Genomic DNA, 20,999 nt, shown 5'->3' with positions numbered 1-20,999 from the left:
AGCAAATAGCCTATTTTCACGCAAGGCACTTAAAACAAGTCACAAATGCTTAACATGCTCATCTAAAGACTTGCTAAAGATCAATATATCATCAAAATAAACAACAACAAACTTCCCAAGAAAATGCCTTAAAACATGGTTCATTAATCTCATGAAAGTATGATAAGTGAATATTTAACGTACATTTTGTACGAATTTGGCATGAATTTTTGGTATGTTTTGAGAAGATTAAAGCCATATTTGAACTCTTTTGGTGATAATTGCTTAAATATTATTTAAGAGTTAAGAAATTGATAAATGAATGGATTAATGCGTAATTTTGTGAAATTATGAAGGTAATTGATGTATGAAATTCATGTACAAGTTGAAAGAAATGTCAGGGTCATCCAGAGGACAAAGTACACAAGAAATTGGGAGCAAAAATGTAGAAAAAGGGAAGAAGTGAAAAACTGGAAATATTGCTTAACACGGATCCGAGCTCGGATCCGTGTGTACAAGAGGGATCCGACCCCTCGTCTGTACTTCTGGCGGAGTGTATCCGAGGTCAGGACGATCCGACCTCGGATCCATCATGGGAAGGCCTCGGATCCTATGATCCGAGCTCGGATCCATTATCACTCCTCGGATCCGAGGCTCGGATCTGTCTCTCTCCTCAGCAAGTGGCACAGCCGTTTTTCTTTACCTTTCTCACAACTTTTACAGCTATTTTGAGGGACAGAAATCGGTGGCACATGCTTCTGCAATAAAAGAGAAGACCAAATGAGTGTGGACAAAAGGAACATTGACTTCTTTTTTTTTACAAATCTAAGTGGAGGAAATTATGAAGAGAGAGGAATGGAATTTCTACCACCTTTTATGCAGAAACTCAGGGGAGAAGCCAGAGGACCATACGTAGCTAGTTTTTCTTCTTGCAACAAGTTTTCTCTCTAGTTAAGAGTTCTTAGAGAAGCATTTGGTTTTTCACTTGGAACCATCTTGTACAAGAACATAGCAGGAATTGGAGAGCTTTACCTTCAATTGGCTAAGCTTTCTTTTACCTTTCTTATACTTGTACTTAATGATGTTTTGCATTAATAAACTTGTGAGTTTGATTGCTAAATCATTCATGAGTAGCTAATTTTCTATATCTAGGGAGTAGATGAAACTTATGGCTAAATAATACTAATTGAATGTGATTTACACTTGTTATATCTTATATTAACTTGTCTACTTGTGTAGCTGTTATTCCTTGTTATTGATTGATCACCAATAGCATGTTTATAGTGTTATTATTCAATGAGAATTGGTAATAACAATTGAAACACATGAGTAGAGCTTGAGTTGTATGTTCATGAAAATAGAGATACACTTAGGTGGATTGTTGAGCATTTCATGAAATAAAATGGAGTAGTAGTAGTATTTCACCATGAAAATAGGGAAATCTATATTGCTCTAAGCCATTTCATCATGAAAATGAGACTTGGTAATTTTGGAAATAAATCTCGAGTTAAGCAAGAATAATAGCAAGAAGTAAATCCATTCATTTGTGTAGTTTATGCCATAAGTGGAATCTATATCCCTAGAATCTTCATTAAGTGAAATTTCGCTATTTGCATTCAGCATTTGTTAAACTAAATTTGTATATCAGATTTGTAGATTACAGCATTAGACTTTCTCTGCTCAAAATTAATTGTAAGTCTAAATAATAGAGAGAACAAGGGCTTAGTATTTGTTTAAATTGCTCCTCGTGGGATCGACCCGATACACATCTTGTACTATAATTACGACCTGTATACTTGCAGTCCAACGGGTGTAAAATCGGAATTAAACTTGCATTGATACAAAACTAAACTCGTCAAAGTACTTGGAGCGTTTGTTAAGCCAAAAGGCATCACAAGCCACTCATAAAGACCATACTTTGTTTTGAAAGTAGTTTTCCATTCGTCTCCTTCCTTTATCCTTATTTGATGATAACCAGATCTTAAATCAATTTTAGTGAAAATGATTGCTCCATGCAATTCTTCTAACATATCATCTAACCTAAGAATAGGATGACGATACTTAACAGTAATTTTATTAATTGCACGACAATCTATACACATTCTCCAAGTCCCTTCTTTCTTAGGCACTAAGATAGCTGGAACTGCACAAGGACTAAGAGATTCACGAACCTGTTCTTTTTCAAGGAGGAAGTCGACTTGCCTTTGAATTTCCTTTATTTTCTCCGGATTTGCTCTATAGGCTGGTCGATTTGGTAGAATTGCTCCAGGAACAAAGTCGATTTGATGTTCAATGCCTCGAATTGGAGGTAATCCTTTCGGTAGTTCCTCTGGAAACACATATTTGAATTCCTGCAAAAGAGAGTAGATTGCACTAGGAAGAGAATCGGTTAGGCCTAGTGTGTAAAAAGAAGAATAATCAGCTTCCCTGTACAGAAGTACTATGAGAAGACTTTGTGCATTCAAATCCCTATCTACCTCACGCACACTTGCATAGAAACTCCTTTTCTTCACTTTCAAGCTCTCGGCCTCACTGAGTTTTTTTTCACTCGAATTTTTTTTTTCACTCAACTCGGCCTCTACTTTCTCTCATTCGGCTTTTTCTTTGCCTCTTTCGGTTGCCTTTTCTCTCTCTTTTTTCTTAAATTTAATTGTTCTTCATACACTTGTGTAGGTGTCAAGGGTGAAAGAGTGATTTTGAGGTTGTCCATAATGAACTTATACTTATTGGTAAGTCCAATATGATCAGCCTGTCTATCATACTCCCAAGGACGCCCCAACAAGACATGACTAGCATGCATAGAAATTAAATCACATAAAACTTGGTCCTTGTATCGACCAATAGAAAAAATAATTAAGGCTTGTTTGGTCACCTTGACTTCCCTCCCATCATTTAACCAAGACAATCTATATGGTTTAGGGTGATAAGTCCATGGAATGTGGTTTTGCTCCACAAAATCAGCGGCTACACAATTAGTACAAGAGCCACTATCAATGATCATAAGACATACCTCATCTCCAATTTTGCATCTTGTATGAAAGATGTTGGTTCGTTGGAGGTCATCTTCTTGAGCTTGTGCATTAAGCACTCTCATAGTCACCATAGTTCGTGCTACGGGGTCCTTATCTATCTCATCCATGTCATCATCCTTCCCTTCTTCTTCAAACGGTGGCATGTCCGCATATTCCTGCTCTCCTTCGCTTTGCCACACTCCCTCTTCATTCATGTACATGATGCTTCGGTTAGGGCATTGAGCCATGTGGTGGCCAATTCCTTTGCATTTGAAATATGCCTTTGGCTGGTTGGTAGATGTATTTGCCCCTGGAAGAGTCGGCCGCGGGATTGGTTTAGAAGAAGTTGCACTCGGATGGGACGGTTGTTCCATCCGCTTGTTTTTCCTCTCTCTATTACCTTGCCTTGGCCAAGCATTGGATGTTGGCAATTGATTTCTTTTCCAAGGAGTGGAAGAGGATGTAGTGGTTCGGCCACTAGGTGTCGTTAGAGGTAAGGTTTGCTTTTCCACCTTCTCTGCATAAGACACCATTTGTTGAAGTTCAAAGTGGTCTTGAAGCTCAACCTTCTTCCTAATTTCAGGATTTAATCCATTAAGGAACCTCGCCATGGTTGCTTCCGGATCCTCTTGTACATTGGCCCTTATCATCGCTACCTCCATTTGTTTGTGGTACTCATCAACCGAATTAGAACCTTGAGTGAGTCGTTGGAGCCGATTGTACAAGTCTGTGGTATAATGGAAGAGTACAAATCGTTTCCTCATCACTTGCTTTATTTCAGTCCAAGTGTCAATCGGTTGTTCCCTATTTCTCCTCCTTGTGGCACATACTTGCTCCCACCAAATAGATGCATAATCTTGAAATTCAATAGCTGCAAGTTTCACCTTTTTCTCTTCAGAGTAATTGTGGACTTCAAACACTTGCTCAACTCGCCTAACCCAATCCAAGTAAGTTTCAAGATCATTTTTTTCATGAAAGGTAGGCATCTTGGTCTTGATGGAACCAAGATTGTCATCGGTTCTCCTAGGTCGGTCTCGACCTTCCCTCGTTCCCCTTTGGCTTTTTCTTGATCGAAAGGAGGTGTTAGAATAATATCCCTCATCATCCGCATCATGATCAGCACTCTGAACACTCGAAACCCTATGGTGTGTATCTCCGGTACATCGCATCTCAATGGCAACCAACCTGTTGGATATTTGTGTCATCGCAAATTCATATCTCTCCGCTTGTTTTTTGAAGAGGTTGGAGCATCAGTTTGAGTGACACGTCGGTCTCAGATGGCTCAAGCATGTTCCCCTCTTGAGACATATTGTCCAACCTGCAAAACAAGTGTATTGTAGTCTACCTTGCAAGCACTCGTGTATCACTCAAGGAAACACACTCACTCTCAATTTTCCTTCTCGAAGTTCTTAAAACAATTCAAACTCTCAAAAATTCCAGAATTAATGACTCTATAAGCAAGTAACATGACACAAAACAGAATTTTACAAATTTTAGAAAAACTCTACCCGTAGCTGGAACTTTTTATTTTTGAGCTGTTGTTTTGCTGAGTTTCTGGTCAGTACTTTGGAGGGTAAATGGTGCTTCTGGAGTGCTCAAATAATGTATGAGTCAGTCTTCAAATTTCAGGGAAATCGGCTCGCAAAGACTAGCTCAACCGATTTTAGAAACCCAAGAATTTAAAGGCAGTTTGGCTAAGGTGTTTGTGGCAGTTTAGGTTTGGTTTTGGAAACTGATTTGGGGGTGTTTGGGGTCTGGTTAGGTCGCTTGGGGTCGTTGGAATTCAATTAAGATTGGGAACTCAAGAATTGAAAATCAGTCAAGATTTGGTGACTCAAGTTTTGGGAAACCAATCAAGATTTAGAGACTAATCAAGAATTGGAAACTCAAGATTTGGGATACTTGATTTCCTTTGTGTGAGAGCCGATTCCTTCTCTTCTTCATTTTTTTTTTCGTTCTCTTTTTTTTTTTTTTTGGCTTCGGCTCTTCAAGGAACACAAATTCAGGTCACACCAACAAGTTCAAGAAAACGGATGAAAGGTTATGCAAATTCCAAGAAGATCCTAGTTCTTGATTTATTGTTCAAGAACGTTCAAAACAAGATTTCGTAGTCCAAGAACTTCAAGAATTTGTTCAAGAAGCTCAAGAACTTTCCCAAATTACGTTGTGGTGTTTAGGGTTTGCAAGAACAACAACCAATACTCAAGAAATAGGCAAAACAGAATTTCAACAATACTCAAAAGCAAATTCCAGCAATACTCTAGCAACTTGGACACTAAAACAATATAAGGTACTTGACTCTTTTTTTTTTTTTTTTGTCTTTAAACCCTAACAACCCAAACACAAGTATAACAAACCCAAGAACTTGGACAGAAAACACAAAAAGACAACACCCAAACAGATTTTTTTTTGACTCGGGTGAACAGTAACGTGAACAGTACGCTACAGTATGATGAACAGTAATTCGGCACAAGTAACGATGAACAGTATCTCTATAGTAATTTTTTTTTTGACTAAAGACACAAACTAACAAGATATGAACAACTTCAATTAAAAGAGAATTAACCTGATGCTCTGATACTAACTGATGAGCAACCCTAGGGGAAGACCCTCCTAGAACCTCCCAACCTTGTAATTATCAGAGTTGGATCTTTTCTCCCAACAGAAATTGAACTCGATTGTTCTCATGAACTCAAAACCTCTGACACACAAACGTAATCAGCAACCTTAAGCAAATAAGGTGGATGAAGCGACACCACGATTAGGGAACAAGCTAATCGATAAAGTCTGATTTGAATCCTAAGCTATGAACTCAAGAATTCAAGAGTAAGTTCGATTAAGAACTTGAAGGAAAATTTCTCACGATTTCTGGTTGTAATAATCTCTCTTTTCGCTCATACAATAGGTGCCTTTTATAGGCTAAAACTAGGGCAAATCCGGCCCACATAAACTTGGAATAGGAATTTGGTCCGCATAAAGAGCCAACTCTTTAAGGCTTTCCGATAAGGCCCAATAAGTACTAAAATAGCCAACTCTTTAAGGCTTCCAGATAAGGCCCAATAAGTAATAAAATACTCAACGACTAACAACTACTAAACTAGGCAGTCTTAAGACAACTACCAACTAAGCTAACAAGTATGAGATCATTCTTTCACTTTAAACGTACAAGTGAACAAGGTAACTTCATGGTCCATCAAATCTTCAAACTTAGCTTACTCCTTGCTTGTATGGTGAATGATCAAGGCTCGTAAAGCTTCCTTCACCTTCTTGGATCTTGATCTTGTCATCGGACCACCAATGTTGACCAAAGAATCCTTGACCCAAAATTGAAGTTGTTGCACACCCGTATCCGCATCAAATTGTATACCAAATAATGAAAAAAGTACACCAACTACATTGAGTCGCACTAGTCCTGAACCATACGGGCCCCTCTCTACATAAGCCACTAGAGTTGGTGCTTAAGAGTACAACCACATAAATAAATACCTAAAAAACTTCTCAACATAGATAGAAAACTATCCAAAACTTGACACTAATAAAACAATAAGAAATTAGATAAAAATCTCCAAAGCTTTGGTTTATTTTGTTAGCATAGTTGTACTTCAACTAAGGATTCACTTTTTATACACTGATAGTGCAGTGATTTTTTTTTTTTTAATAATAGTAGCTATAGATGTATCAACACATGTGCATTATTGAATTTCAAATTTGAATCCGTGTTATATGGCATGTTTAAAATTTGCTAGTATGAAAAAATTGGATGGTATTTATGTTATTTTCGAATTCTATATATTTTTAAAATACGTTAATTCTTCGTTGATATATATTGAATTCCCAAACCTATGAGAGTTTAGGTCTAGATTTATTTTTTCAGATCTATAAGGGATTGGATTTGAGTTTGGACCAAACTAAATTTTTTGAGTTTGAATCTAGATCCAATTCAAAAAAGTCCAACTCAAACCCTATCTATTGATATATCTAATTCAAGCAATCATGTCTCCCCACTCCACCCTTGAGGCAAATGTGTTTGTATAAGACAATGGATGAAATGTTTGAAGATTTGTGTGATAGAAAGTAAAAGAAAAGGCTTCTAAAGCTTTTGAGATTGTAATAGAGTTGCTTCAAGGAAAGTCGAATGTTATTGGTGACATAATTTTCATATGAAATTGAATTCCATACCAAGATTATATACGTTTTTCCCACAGTTTGCTCTGTATTATATGTTTTGAACTTTTCTTTCACAGCGTTAATTACATGATGCTTCTTCAACAGTGGCACTTCCACAAAAGTAAGTCAAAAACAAGTAATGTCATGTTGTTTTCAGCTAATTGGTACCTCAATAATGCAATGTTTTCAAAACCGGACCCCGAATCGGACATCTCAACGGTCCGGCCTAGTGCTAAAACCGGAGATTAATGAAAAATCGTCAGAAACCAAATGAACCGGACGAACCGTGAAAAATCGTTTAGACCGTGAACCGGCGGTTTTGAAATTTTTCAAACAAAAATGATTTCAAGAATGCAGCCACTTAAGATTCAAACCCCAATCCTCAAGGCAACAAGAAAGATTTCTTACTGGTAGCCTACAGCCAGAGGACAAACTTATTTTGTCTATAAATCTACTTAACTTATTAAGTGAAAAACTAAAAATTAAATTAAAAAAGAGAAACCCCAGCACTAGGGACTAAGACACATCGGCTCTTATTTCTTTGTTTTGCTTAACTTCCTCATCGGCTCATCCTCCTCTATTCTATTTTCTTTCCCCTCTTCTCCTTTTAGCATTTCAACTATGGATTGAATTATTTTTGCATGATTTCTTCGGCTTAGTTGCAGAGTTGCAGTTCGTGTAATGCACAGGTAAATTTTGAAGGAAATCTAAAGAAGCACTAATCTAGTAATCTGGTTTCTCTTTTTTTTTTTTTTTTTTTTTTTTTACATGAATTCGTCCTTTTTTGTCTATTTTGTTTATAGATAAAGATAATTCGAAGCTAAGCAATCATCATTGACTTGGATTTTTTTGTTGCCATTGCCATTGACCAATCCAGTGAAGGTCTTCAAGGTATGAATTTATTCCATTAGTTTTTTTTTTAATTTTAGTTTCATTTTATAACTATTATTTTTTTCTTCGATTATTTTTTTTTAATTTCTAGTTTGTACCCTTTTTGCTTTGTTGGGGGAATACAAATAAAAAGTAGGTGGTTTTTTTTTTGATTGATGCAGACAGTCCAACTTGGTTTTTTTGTTTGACTGATGTCCAAGAGAAAATAGTTGGTAATATAACATGTTAATTGGTGATGTTTAGTAGCAATTAAATTTTTTGTGGAGGAGGTAATTAATAGAGCTGCTGACTTTGTCATACAGGACACTGCTGAGCGTGTCATGGCGGAAGAAACGGAGGCAGTGGAACAAAGCGAACAACAAAGGAGTAACGATGGGGTGGGTCCTCTCCAGCAGTCATTGATATCGTGTGTCCAGGGGGATGACTATGGGGTTGACGGGAGTTCTATTGTTCTACCCCAAGTTGCAGGTAACTTGTCACCAAGGATGATTATAGTGCCAGAGCCTAGTCCGGCGTCTATATTTGTGGAGCTGAACATTGAACAGCACGGCGAAGCAGGGAAGGAGAACAAAACGTCTAAGGGTCGGGGTGCTCGAGTTCGTATTCCGTCAAACAGATGGCTTAGGTCAACAACAGCTCAAACTTCTTTCCTTTATCTTCATCATGATTAATGTCCTTATGTGGAATATTAGAGGGGTTTCTAGAAGACCTAACATGCGTTGATTGATAAGATTAGTTAGATTGCATGGCATTAATTTTGTAGCTATTTCAGAACCAAAATTGAGTATTTCTCGAATTGATTACATCCGCATGCGGTTAGCATTTGATTCGACAGTTGTTGACCAAACGGAGGAACTCTGGGTTTTCTTTAATACTCCGTTTGTTTGCTCGATTGTCAGGAATTCTAATCAGCATATCTCACTGTCTGTTCAACACCCATGGTTACCAAGTCCCTTGATATTTTCATTCGTTCATGCCAAATGTTCTGTGGAGGAAAGGCAGGAGTTGTGGTCCAATTTAATTCGGGATAAACCTGGGGCTTCGCCTTGGTGCATTGGAGGAGATCTCAATGTTATAACGGCCCCCCATGAAAAGCGTGGGGGTCGGCCTTTTGCTATGGCTGAAGGTGTGGAGCTCTTGTCGTTTATGGAGGAGGCGGAGGTTTTCGATGCTGGCTTCTCGGGACCAAGTTTTACTTGGAGCAATAATAGGAGGGGACGGGCCCGGATATGGAAGTGGTTGGACAGAGTAGTATTGAATGAAGAATGTCTGGATATAGCCTCGACCATATCTATTGTCCACCTCGCTAGGCATCCATCGGATCATTCTCCTCTGATGATCTCGTTCGGGTCTCGGCTTGACAATAAACCACGACCATTTCGGTTCTTGAATATGTGGACAACAAGGCCGGACTTGATGGAGGTTATAAGAGAGGCTAGAAATAGAGATGTACAAGGCTCCCCCTGCGGATTTTTTATCCCAAATTGATGGCGGTGCGGAGAAGTATTCAGGAATGGAATAGGCAAGTCTTTGGAAATATTTTTGATGCAGTCAAAACGACTGAGGCAGGGCTCCTAAGAGCAGAGGAAGTTGTGGAGAATGATCCTCTAAGAGGACGCAGATGGAGCTCCAAAGGGCCCAAACCGAGCTTAATCGGGCTCTAGCGGTGGAAGAGCAGTACGGGCATCAGAAGGCTCGAGTAAAATGGCTCCGTAGTGGAGACCGGAATTCCAAATACTTTCATGCTATGGTTAAGCAGCGGCGGGTGCAAGGAATGATACACAGGGTTAAGAAGGCAGACGGAGCCTGGGTGGAGGATGATGATGCCATAGCATCCGAGGCGGTTGCATATTTTTCTAGTCTATTCTCGGATGAGACAACGACACACGCGGATGGGTTACTCAACTTCATCCCGTCCTTAATTACAGAAGAGGACAATTTGGGCTTCGAAGAGGTACCGACCTTGGAGGAAATTAAACGCGTGGTGTTTGCAATGGATGGGGAGAGTGCTGCAGGACCGGATGGCTTTACAGGGAAGTTCTTCAACTTTGCTTGGGATATCATAGCTCAGGATATTTACAAGGCGATAGGGAGTTTCTTTTGTGGAGCGGAGTTGCTTCGGTTTGTCACCTCTACATCCATAGTACTGATTCCAAATGTTCCTAATCCCCAAAATTTCTCTAAATTTCGGCCAATCAGTCTATGCAATTTCTTCAATAAGGTGATTTCAAGGATTCTGGTGGAACGGATCGCTCCGATTCTACCGAGAATCATCTCTCCCCAACAAACCGGCTTTATAAAAGGGCGGAGTATCACTGAAAATTACTTGTTGGCTCAGGAGCTGATCACGGATATAGGTAAGAAGACAAGGGGAGACAATGTAGCATTAAAGTTGGACATGACGAAGGCATATGATCGGATGTCTTGGATACATATTATCACTGTATTGAGGAAGTTTGGCTTTAGGGAAAGATTTATTGACATGGTTTGGCGTATGCTGGCAAAAGTCTGGTTCTCTGTAATCATCAATGGGGTATCACACGAGTTTTTTAATTCTAGTAGGGGCCTCAGACAAGAGGATCCTTTATCCCCTGTCCTGTTTGTTATTGGAGCAGAGATATTATCAAGGGGTTTGAATAGCCTAACTCAGCAGAAGGGTTTTGTGGGGGTTCGGGTCCCAAGGAGGTGTCCCACTATCACGTACCTAGCCTTTGCAGATGATGTAATAATATTTACAAATGGGGCTACTGCAGGGTTATCAGCCATTATGCAGGTATTAGGAGCATACCAGCAGTCCTCGGGGCAACTGGTGAATGCCCAAAAGAGCGGTTATTTAGCTCACCCATCGATGCTACCAGGCCATAGAAGGGTAATCGAAAGGGTCACGCAATTTACACGTCAGGTTTTTCCTTTTCGGTATCTTGGTTTTCCCTTATATTTCGGACAGTGTAAGTCAGCATATTTTGAGGACGTAGCTCAGGCGCTTTTAAGCAGGATCTTTTCCTGGAAATCCAAGTTCCTTTCCATGGGAGGAAAACTAACCTTGATTAAGCATGTGCTGCTGTCTGTACCAGTACACTTGCTATCGGCGGCGGTGTTACCTGCCTCGATTTTCAAAATGGTGGAAAAAGTGTGTGCAAACTTTCTATGGGGCTCCTCGGAGGAAGGCACAAGGTATCACTGGATTGGTTGGTCTCAATTATGCTTTCCGGTTGAGGAGAGAGGAGTGGGCTTCAGACGGTTGAGTGATATTTATGCTGCTTTCTCTTGTAAATTGTGGTGGCAATTTAGGATTGGGGCGTCTCTCTGGACGAGTTTTATGCAAGCTAAATATTGTCGAGACCTCCACCCGTGTCAAATTGACCTGAGTCGCCACGCTTCCGGAACATGGCGGAGAATATTAAATATCAGTAGACAAGCGGAGTTCGCTATGGTCTGGCGGATTCATGGGGGTACATGCCACTTTTGGTATGATAATTGGATGGGGAGTGGCGCGTTATTTCTTAAGGCCAAGGTGGATACAGCCCTCTCTTTTAAGGACTTCATCGAAAATGAAAAGTGGAGCCCAAATTTACTGGCCCGAGCCCTCCCTCTTGACCTAGTCTCTTCTGTCTTACTCCACCCGTTTCCTCGTGGTGCGAAGCCTGATGAGCCCATATGGAGTTTGACTTCTTCGGGCGAGTTTTCACTGGCTTCAGCTCTCGAGGAGGTTCGTCTGGCTCGCAGTTCTTCTTTTGTTCACTCTCACTTTTGGCATCCTCGCATCCCGTTGAAAGTCTCATTCTTCATGCTGCGGTTACTGTTGCGGAGGCTGCCATTCCCTAATATTTTGTGTAGGATGGGGTTTCAGATGATGCCGTCAAAGTGTTGGTGCTGTCCTGAGGGAGCGATCGAGACAGTAGAACATGCATTTTTCGAGGGAAAGGTCGCTAACGATGTGTGGAATTATTTTACTAGCATGTGCGGTCTCACGTACAGAGGGTCTTCTTTGAGGGCTAGAGTAGTGGCTTGGTGGATGTCGCCTTCGAGATCAGCTCACAAGCGGCTCATCTTCACGTTGTTACCGATTTTCATTTGCTGGCACATTTGGAGGGCAAGGAATGCTTACATGTTTGATGGGACCAGAATGCAATCGACTACTATTTGTCAATCCGTTGTTTCCGATATAAAGGCAGGGGTGGAGATTCACTTTAACATGACACTTGGTTTCCTCTCATTTGCTCAGCTTTTGAATGGTCGGGTCGTCAAAGCAACATTATTACTTTTCACCTAGTGCGGTGGAAGGCAAGGGAGACAGTCGATCTGACGCTGAATACAGACGGATGTTCCAAGGGTAATCTATGGTGGAGTGGTAGTTGTGGAGTCTTACGGGACTCGTCAGGAGTGCCTCTGTTGGCTTTCTCGGCTTTCTTTGGAATAAGGTCGAGTTTACAGGCCGAAACCCTCGCAATGTTAACCGGCCTTCAGCTGTGTGCGGAGCGAGGATTTGCCAATGTGAAAATTCAATCGGACTCTAAGGTGTTAGTGGGGATTCTTCAACCCCGTTTTCGGTGTTCATGGCAGATCCGGAATGAAATAGAACAAATCTGGAACATGACTGTGGACGTCGTCAGAGTCTCTCACTGCTTCAGAGAAGCTAATCGTGTGGTGAATATTCTGGCTAACGTGGGTGTCTCTCACCCGCAACAAAGCTGTGTTATCTATGATGACATAAACGTGTTTCCAAAGTTAGCAAAGGGCGAGGTCCGATTAGATAAGCTAGACATGTCATCTATTAGGAGGATGGGAGGGAATGCGGTGTAACAAGGGCGTGTTGGTGACACTCTGTAACTTTGGTTTGCAAATATAACATATGCTCCTTTTCAAAAAAAAAAAAAAATTTTTGTGTTTGGTTGTATCTTTGTTTTTCAAAATTTCTCACCTTTTTTTTTTAGTTTGAACAATTAGATTTATATTTTTGTAATAAACTTTTAACCTTTTCAAGTTAAATTGATGAAGTTGTGAATGTGGTGCTATTACCTTGTGATACGAATGATGGAAGTTTGTTATTCAAATTGTTTGCCTTGAATATGAGTTGGACGCTTTTATGGACGTTTTTTAGGAATGTGAAAAAATGTTAACATTTATTTCTATTTATTTTTGTGTTTTTGTTTGTGATAATTGGTGAACATCTGAACTATATCTATTCATGTTTGTAATGAATTTAGGAAAACTTGCGGTGAATTATGATATTTTGGTTATGTTTATCATTCCATTTCATGTATAAATTTTAGAAATTTTATTATTATCTCAACTTAAATTTAGTTTTAAATTGTGTTGATGAATGCATTTTAAGGATTTAAGTTATCAATAACTATGTTGGATTGTGCATGAGTCGTCAAGTTCAAGTGTAGAGTGGCAACCTGTGACTGTGTAGAGAGACGACCTGTGACTGTGAGTGCATGGTACTGAAGTTGCAAGCATTAAAAAAAAAAAAAAAATCAATGAACCGATGAATCGGCTGGTCGGAGCGCGAACTGCTCCCTTCTCTGTTCACTGGCCGGTTCGAGTTTAGAAACATTGCAATTATGCAAGAGAGTACGAATTAAAATAAAATTTTCGGCTGTGACTTCCACAGTTAGACTAACCTAGTCTACACAATATACAAAGGAGGAGGAGTCCACTATGTGGTGCCAGTACATATTTGACATTTTTTAAAGGGAAAATCGTTCAAAACGTCTCTCACATTTTACAAAATGACTTTTTTCGTCTCTCACTTTTAAAAGTGTAATTTTACGTCCCTTACAAATTCATATTGGTCAAATTTGGTTCCTACCTAGGTATCCGACTAATTTTTGGTCGGAATTCATCACGTGCCTTGCATGTGTTTATGTTTTAGGGGTAAAATTGTCAAATCAAAATTTACATAATCCATCTATAATCTCTTACATTTCACAAAATAAATTGTTTCGTCCCTCACATTCACAAAATAAATTTTTCATCCCTCACATTTCACAAAATGAATTTTTTCATCTCTCATTGACCATGTAAACAAATAGTTTTTTTTTTTTAAATTCATGTATATATCTATTTGATTTCACCTGAACAATATGAATAGTATGTAATATATCTCTATTTTATTTCACTTAAACAAACTAATTGTAGTTGTGCATATGCTATTCAACAGATATATATATATATATATATATATTTTTTAAATAAATATTCATTTATTCAAGATGTGAGCAAACCAATACAAGATAATTGAAGGCGTTCTCCCCCTACTGAGCCACTAGTCTAAAAGACGGGATTTGGGCAGCATCCATAGCAATACAACCTCGCACCTCCCTAGGAAGCTGGAGATGCGACTCAAAAACTTGCGTGGTACCCCCTTGTAGAGCAGCTAGCCTATCTGCCACCCCATTTGCTTCTCGGAATATGTGTGTAAAAGACATAGCCACTTGATCCAAAAGGCGCCTAATCCGCCGCAGGACATTACATAACAACCAACCTCCCTGAGCCGAAGAGTTGACTAACGATACGAGTACCGCCGAGTCCACCTCTACTAGAATCCCACGTAACCCCTTTGCCGCACATAAAAGGAGCCCCTCTAATACTGCTAGAGCCTCTGCCTGCAGAACTCCTTTTTCCCCAAACTCCTTGTAGAATGCCAGGATAACCCTACCAAAAGAATCCCGGAGCACTCCTCCTCCACTTGCCCTCCCGTTGACCACACTAGCATCCGTGTTTAATTTGTACCGCAGGGGCGGTGGCCTATCCCAGGCAACCACCACTGGACGTCGTTTCCGAGCTCCGTCGGAAGCGAAGCGTGCCCATACACAGTCCCGGTCGCCGGTGAACTGTGTCTTGTCCATCTTTTTTGCTCTTCCCAAGTCATGCAAGAAATTGCTCACCTCAATAATGACCTTCCGAGCTGAGAACGCCTGTCCTTCAAACCTCGCCTTATTCCTTCCCTGCCATAGGAACCATGTTACCACCAGCGGAAGTACACACCGAATATGATGAGCGGGGATGCGTATCAGCGATGTGGCCCATTCCCTCCATAAGAGCTTAATATCATCCGACGGCAAGTGAAGAATGCCAAACATACCTGCAAAATGTCCCCAAACCTCTCTTGCCACCGGACCATTGACGAAGAGATGTGGCAAGGTTTCTGCCTCCTCCAGGCAGCAGGAGCACCTGGACACCACGGGCAGCCCTCTTCTTCGCATCACCGAATCCAAGGCCACAAAATTGTTCATCAGCCGCCAAGCAAAAAATGAAATTTTCAAAGGTGTACCTTTATTCCAAATCATCCCAGCCAAAGATAAACCATCCCGACGTTGCCGGCACAGCTCCCAAGCCGTGCTTAAAGAAAAACACCCGGTCGCCGACTTCGCCCACAGGATTTGATCATGCCCATCCAAGTCGAATGGAGTCTCCACTATGACCTCCACCAAATTACCCGGGAGCCAGCAAAGTAGTCGGTCCCTATTCCATCCTTCCCGCCCCAAAAACTCAGCCACCAAAAAGTGCGGCCTGTCTCCATCTGTTGGAACCAATGCATCTAAGGGGCGAGCTCACACCAAGTGTCCAACCAGAAATTTACCATTCCTGGTCCCAGACTCCATGTAATCTGTACCTCCGCCAACTCGCGTATGCCGATTAGCCGTTTCCACGTCCCCGACGGCCGTGCCACCTCCGCCTGCAACGGATGCCGGTCCCCGATGTACTTAGAATATATGAAGTCCGACCATACGGAATCCCGCTGGCGTAATCTCCACCACAGCTTAAACGTGAAGGCAACAGATATATATATGAGTGTAAATCTAATAATTTTTTTAAACCCATATATATTAATATTTGATTTCACCATGTAAATTTATTTAATATTTACAACCTTTTCTATTTTGGTAATAATTCATTTATTAAGTTGTATAATAAGACCATCTAATTAATCAATGTTAAATCGAATTTTATGGTCATGCTAACAAACAATTTAAATCTGAAATTTTTACTGGCCACCTTTAAGACCAATAGTTGAATTTCTTACCTTATGATTATCTTAAAATTTAAAAGTGTCAATCACTTACTTCATTTTGTCATACTTTTCCTTTGTTTATTTTTTCTGTCCAAATTTAATTCGATATAAATGCTTGATAATGTTTAGAATTAAATATCTTCTTTGTTTTCAATTTTTGAGTAAAAGGAATGAACATGAGTAAAAAACTAACAATTTTTTTAAACCCCTGTATATATCTATTTTAATTTCACTTGAACAGTACGTTCAGGTGAAATAAAATAGAGATATATTATATGCTATTATATGCTATTCATATTATTCAGGTGAAATCAAATAGATATATATTAATTTAAAAAAAAGTTATTCGTACACATGAATAATGAGGGATGAAAACATTTATTTTTTAAAATATGAGAGATGAAAAAAATTTATTTTGTGTAATGTGAGGGACAAAATAATTCATTTTGTGAAATGTAAGGGACTATGGATCGTATTATGTAAACTTTAATTTGACAATTTTGCCCTTAAAAAATGATTACAAGCAAGGCACATGGTGGATTCCGATTAAAACTAGTCAGAAACCTAGATAGGGACCAAATTTAACCAATGTGAATTTGTAAGGGACATAAAAGTATACTTTTAAAAGTGACGCAAAAAGTCATTTTGTAAAATGTGAGGGATGTTTTGAACATGCTCCCTTTTTTAAACTTCTTGTAATATCTTCACTAGTAAGAGTATTTACCCTTTCTACACATATAAAATTAATAGTTTCAAGGGTAGTTTACTGAATTAATTGCTTCCCCAGCATCCTATTTTAAAGAGCTTAATGTAGAGATTTTAATTACGTTAGCAACTACCAAATAAATAAGTAAATGCAATACAAGAAACCCTCACCATAAATATTTTCCAAGTGAAAAACATTTCTTGTGAAAAATATTTATGAGTGATCATAATTTTAATCACCGGCACACATATATTGTGTACCTTAAACACTAATTAATTTAAATAAAACCATAAGAGGCAGCAAAAATGTTTGCCTACTTTCTAAATTGACATCAAGTCAAACCCAAGGAAGGCAATTAAAATGAAAAAAAAAAACTTGAATTTGGCTTGAAGATTGATAAGATTAGAGCCAAGATGACACATTCAAAAGTTGAGGATTTAACTAAGAACACGAGGAACTTAATTTCAAGGATTACTAATGGCATCATTTATACAAGTGTAAATGAGTCTAAGCAACCCAAACACTTCAGTGTTTAATTTTGTTTATTTATTTTAATGTGTTCAACAATACGCTCAAATTTGGCATATTTGCTTATCAAAAAATTGAACTAAAATAACCTTTAATCGAGTCAAGCTTGAATCAATTTATAGTAACTTGAGTTTTTTTACACATAAATTTCAAATTTTTTGCTGATTGAATCAAGTTCAAGTGAAATTTAAAATTTTACTGAGCACAAAATACTATTTATAATTAACTTGATTAGTTGGCAAACCAAACTCTTTTTTCATGGAGATCATTTTGAGAATCGAGTAATTTCTCTTTCAACCCTAGGAGTTTACTCAAATAGACTAAAACTAAAATAAAGTTAGGTACTTAATTCACTCTCTGAGTGACATTTTGCTGCTCTATTCCTTGCAAGTCGGCCTTAGTAACCGCGGTCGCACTTGCATGTTTCAGCGGTGGAGCCACATATAGTTGAGGGAGAACAATTGCACCCCCTCAATTTTGAGAAAATTATGTTTTAAGCTCCCAAAAATAATTAAAAAATTATAATCATTACCCTTCACAAGAGTGTTAGACTTACCAAAAATGTTAATTCAAAGGTATTTTTCACTATAAATTTTAAGCACAATTTAAATTAAAAAAAGTATATTTACCATAGGAGAGTGAATTTTTAAGATGGACATATTTATTGGTTTTAAACTCTACTATTATCGTGCTATCGTAAATTGACGCCCTAACTCTAGGGTCCTGGCTCCGCCATTGGCATGTTCCGAATGGAACTCTAATGGAGACTTTATCAACTCCACAGAAATTGCTGCATGGGACATGAATTTCGAGGTCTTCGTCGTTACACTGCAGTAAATTACTTGAGGTCCCGGTCTTTACATTTCTTTAACAGCCATCAACTTCTGCTGTGCTAATCCTTACACAAATTGCGGCGGCACTTGCCTGTTCCGCGGGGCAGATTGAACTCCGATCGAAACTTCATCAACTTCTTCTGCAAGACTTGCCGTATAGACTTCATTGGCGAATCAGCTTCTTGGTTTACAAATTACTGAGGTCTTGCTCATTACAGGTCTTGAACAGCCATCAATTTTTGTCCTTACCCTTACCAATCGCGGAGCACAAGAGTGTTCGACGGGGAAGAATGAACTCCGACAGTTTATCAACTTCTCCGACTAGACTTGCTGCGTAGACTTCGATGGCATCTTCTTGTTCAACTAAAGTGATTCTGGGATGTGCTGATGCACCACTAGCTATACTGGGATGTAATCTTGATGGATGGTTTAATCAAAATATTACTGTTAAACAGTTTGTTAAGTTCCGGTGCCTAATTTTAGTTAATATATCTGTCATAATGCTTCATTAATTTAGCCAGAAAGATGAACTGCCCTTTTTTTAACGTTCTTCTGGATCGGTCGACTTTTAGTTCAATATATTCTTCTGCTTAGACAAATACTTCCTACGTCTGCCCCAAAACCAACGCTCACGCATGCCAACCGATCTTCTGATTGCCGGTCAATCTTGGGCATAATTTTCCCAGAGTTTCTAGGACCAAAACGATGGAAATTCAGTCATAATTAACTTAGCTTTCCGAACTGAAATCTATAAATAGCTAGGTGGTATTCTGAATGGAAGCAGTGTGGCTTCCCATTAACATCTTTCGCACCATAATTTATTGGCTTTATACTTTCAGATTCTTTCATTCACTTGTTTCTTTGAGCTCTTAATCAAACAATGGCTTGGACATTCAATTCTATGCTGATTACTGCCGCATTCTTACTGCTGGCGATGTTGGCTTCTCAGGCTACGGCCCGGAGCTTGCATGAAGCCTCATTGACTGAAAAGCACGAGCAGTGGATGGTTGAACACGGACGGGTTTACAAGGATGAGGCAGAGAAGGCAAAGCGATTCAAGATTTTCAAGGAAACTGTGGAGTACATTGAGGCCTTCAACAAGGCTGGGAACAAGTCTTACGTGCTGGGCATTAACCGATTTTCTGACCTGACAAACGAAGAGTTCCTATCAGCCAGCACTGGGTACAACTACAAACCAAGGAAAGACGTATCTCAAGGAACTTCATTCAGGTATGCAGATGTCAGTGACGCTCCGCCTTCCATGAACTGGAGACAGAAAGGTGCTGTCACTGGAGTCAAGGACCAGGCAGCTTGTGGTAAGTCTGATATTTGACCATCATTAGTATATGCTTTCCATGCCAAAATGTCTATATGAAGTTGGGCTAATCAGGATGAAAAACCCTTTTGGATAATGAAAATGCAGGATGTTGTTGGGCTTTTTCAACTGTTGCAGCCGTAGAAGGAATTCATAAACTCAAAGCCGGTGAGCTAATCTCGCTGTCTGAGCAACAGCTTGTTGACTGTGATACTAGTAGTAATCATGGCTGCAGTGGAGGTCGCATGGATAGTGCATTTAATTTCATTGCTAGCAATGGCATCGCCACTGAATCCGAGTACCCATATCAAGGAGCTGATGGCACTTGCAATAACGACCAAGGAGCTGTCCAGATCACAGGTTATGAAGATGTCCCTCAGAATAACGAGGATGCTCTTCTGCAGGCCGTGTCTAAACAACCCGTATCAGTTGGCATTGAAGGCAGCGGCATGGACTTCAAAAACTATAAAAGCGGCGTTTTCTCCGGCGATTGTGGGAATAACTTGGACCATGCCGTGACACTAGTTGGATACGGTACAAGTGAGGATGGAACCAAGTATTGGTTGGTTAAGAATTCCTGGGGAACTAGCTGGGGTGAGGATGGGTACATGCGCCTTCAGAGACACACTGGTGCTCCAGAAGGCCTTTGTGGCATCGCCAGCCAGGCTTCTTATCCCACTGCTTAGAATAGTTTAAATGTTGAAATAATTGCTGGTGCTTCATTAATTAGAAAGCAATTCTGCTTTTTCTATATATCACGGTCTGATGTTATAAGCATGAAACTAGCATCTTGTGATGCAGTGCCTTTTATTACGTATCTCATATAGCCTTTATCAGCTCAACATGTATTGTTTCTTGTTTTTGCCAGAATAAATGATGTTTGGTCTCTTTAGTGAAGTATGATCTTCTTCTTTATTTATTATTTTTTTTTGGAGGAATAGTCTTTTTTTTTTTGTGCTGCCCATATATGCTGAGAAAAGAAATATTACCAGTCTAACTGGAAAGGAAGAATTAGTAATATTTGCGTGAACTTGTAATTCATTTTTGGTATTGATTTATGCACTCCACTTTTAACTTAATACATTCCCCCTTTTTGAGGTTTATCATGTGAAAATGCTAAAAGTTTAATGAGTTCTAGTACCTCAAATTTTCATACCAAAAAAATAGTATAGTTCAAGAGGTACTTGCATTTTTTCTTTGTGGCCTGGTCGACATGCCATCGGGATCAACCTCATAAACTTTAATTAACTGATTATACATTCCTCAGCTCTGGTGGGCATTGATATTTTGTCATCCTTTTCCTATCAAATTTGTTGAAATATCCGTAGCCATTTAGTTCACATGTCTTTTTTCATCTAAGGAATTGACTTTTAAGTGGCAAAAACAATTAGCAGATGCTGTTATATATATTTTTTATTCTCTATATATAGATCTATTGTAAAAGCAGGATATGCTCTGCTATGTATATTTCCTCTTATTGAATATCATAAACCAGTTGCCCCTCCTGGGCAGCTTGTTTAGTCATGACAGCTCCTAAGCAATCATTATC

General features: G+C 39.2%; 1 protein-coding gene across 1 annotated transcript; it reads left to right on the top strand.

Moving 5' to 3' along the window:
• Positions 1–18,930: 18,930 nt before the first annotated feature.
• On the top strand, positions 18,931–20,347 carry LOC113697495 (senescence-specific cysteine protease SAG39-like). The gene is made up of 2 exons (XM_027217140.2): positions 18,931–19,451; positions 19,559–20,347. The coding sequence occupies exons 1-2, from the start codon at positions 19,016–19,018 to the stop codon at positions 20,134–20,136; spliced, it is 1,014 nt and encodes a 337-aa protein (XP_027072941.2). The 5' UTR covers positions 18,931–19,015; the 3' UTR covers positions 20,137–20,347.
• The last annotated feature ends 652 nt before the right edge of the window (positions 20,348–20,999 follow it).

This window comes from Coffea arabica, chromosome 6e (assembly GCF_036785885.1).
Source record: "Coffea arabica cultivar ET-39 chromosome 6e, Coffea Arabica ET-39 HiFi, whole genome shotgun sequence".
Taxonomy (NCBI): Eukaryota; Viridiplantae; Streptophyta; class Magnoliopsida; order Gentianales; family Rubiaceae; genus Coffea; species Coffea arabica.
Note: the sequence above shows the minus strand (reverse complement) of the source record. Positions and strands in the feature narration are given on the sequence as shown.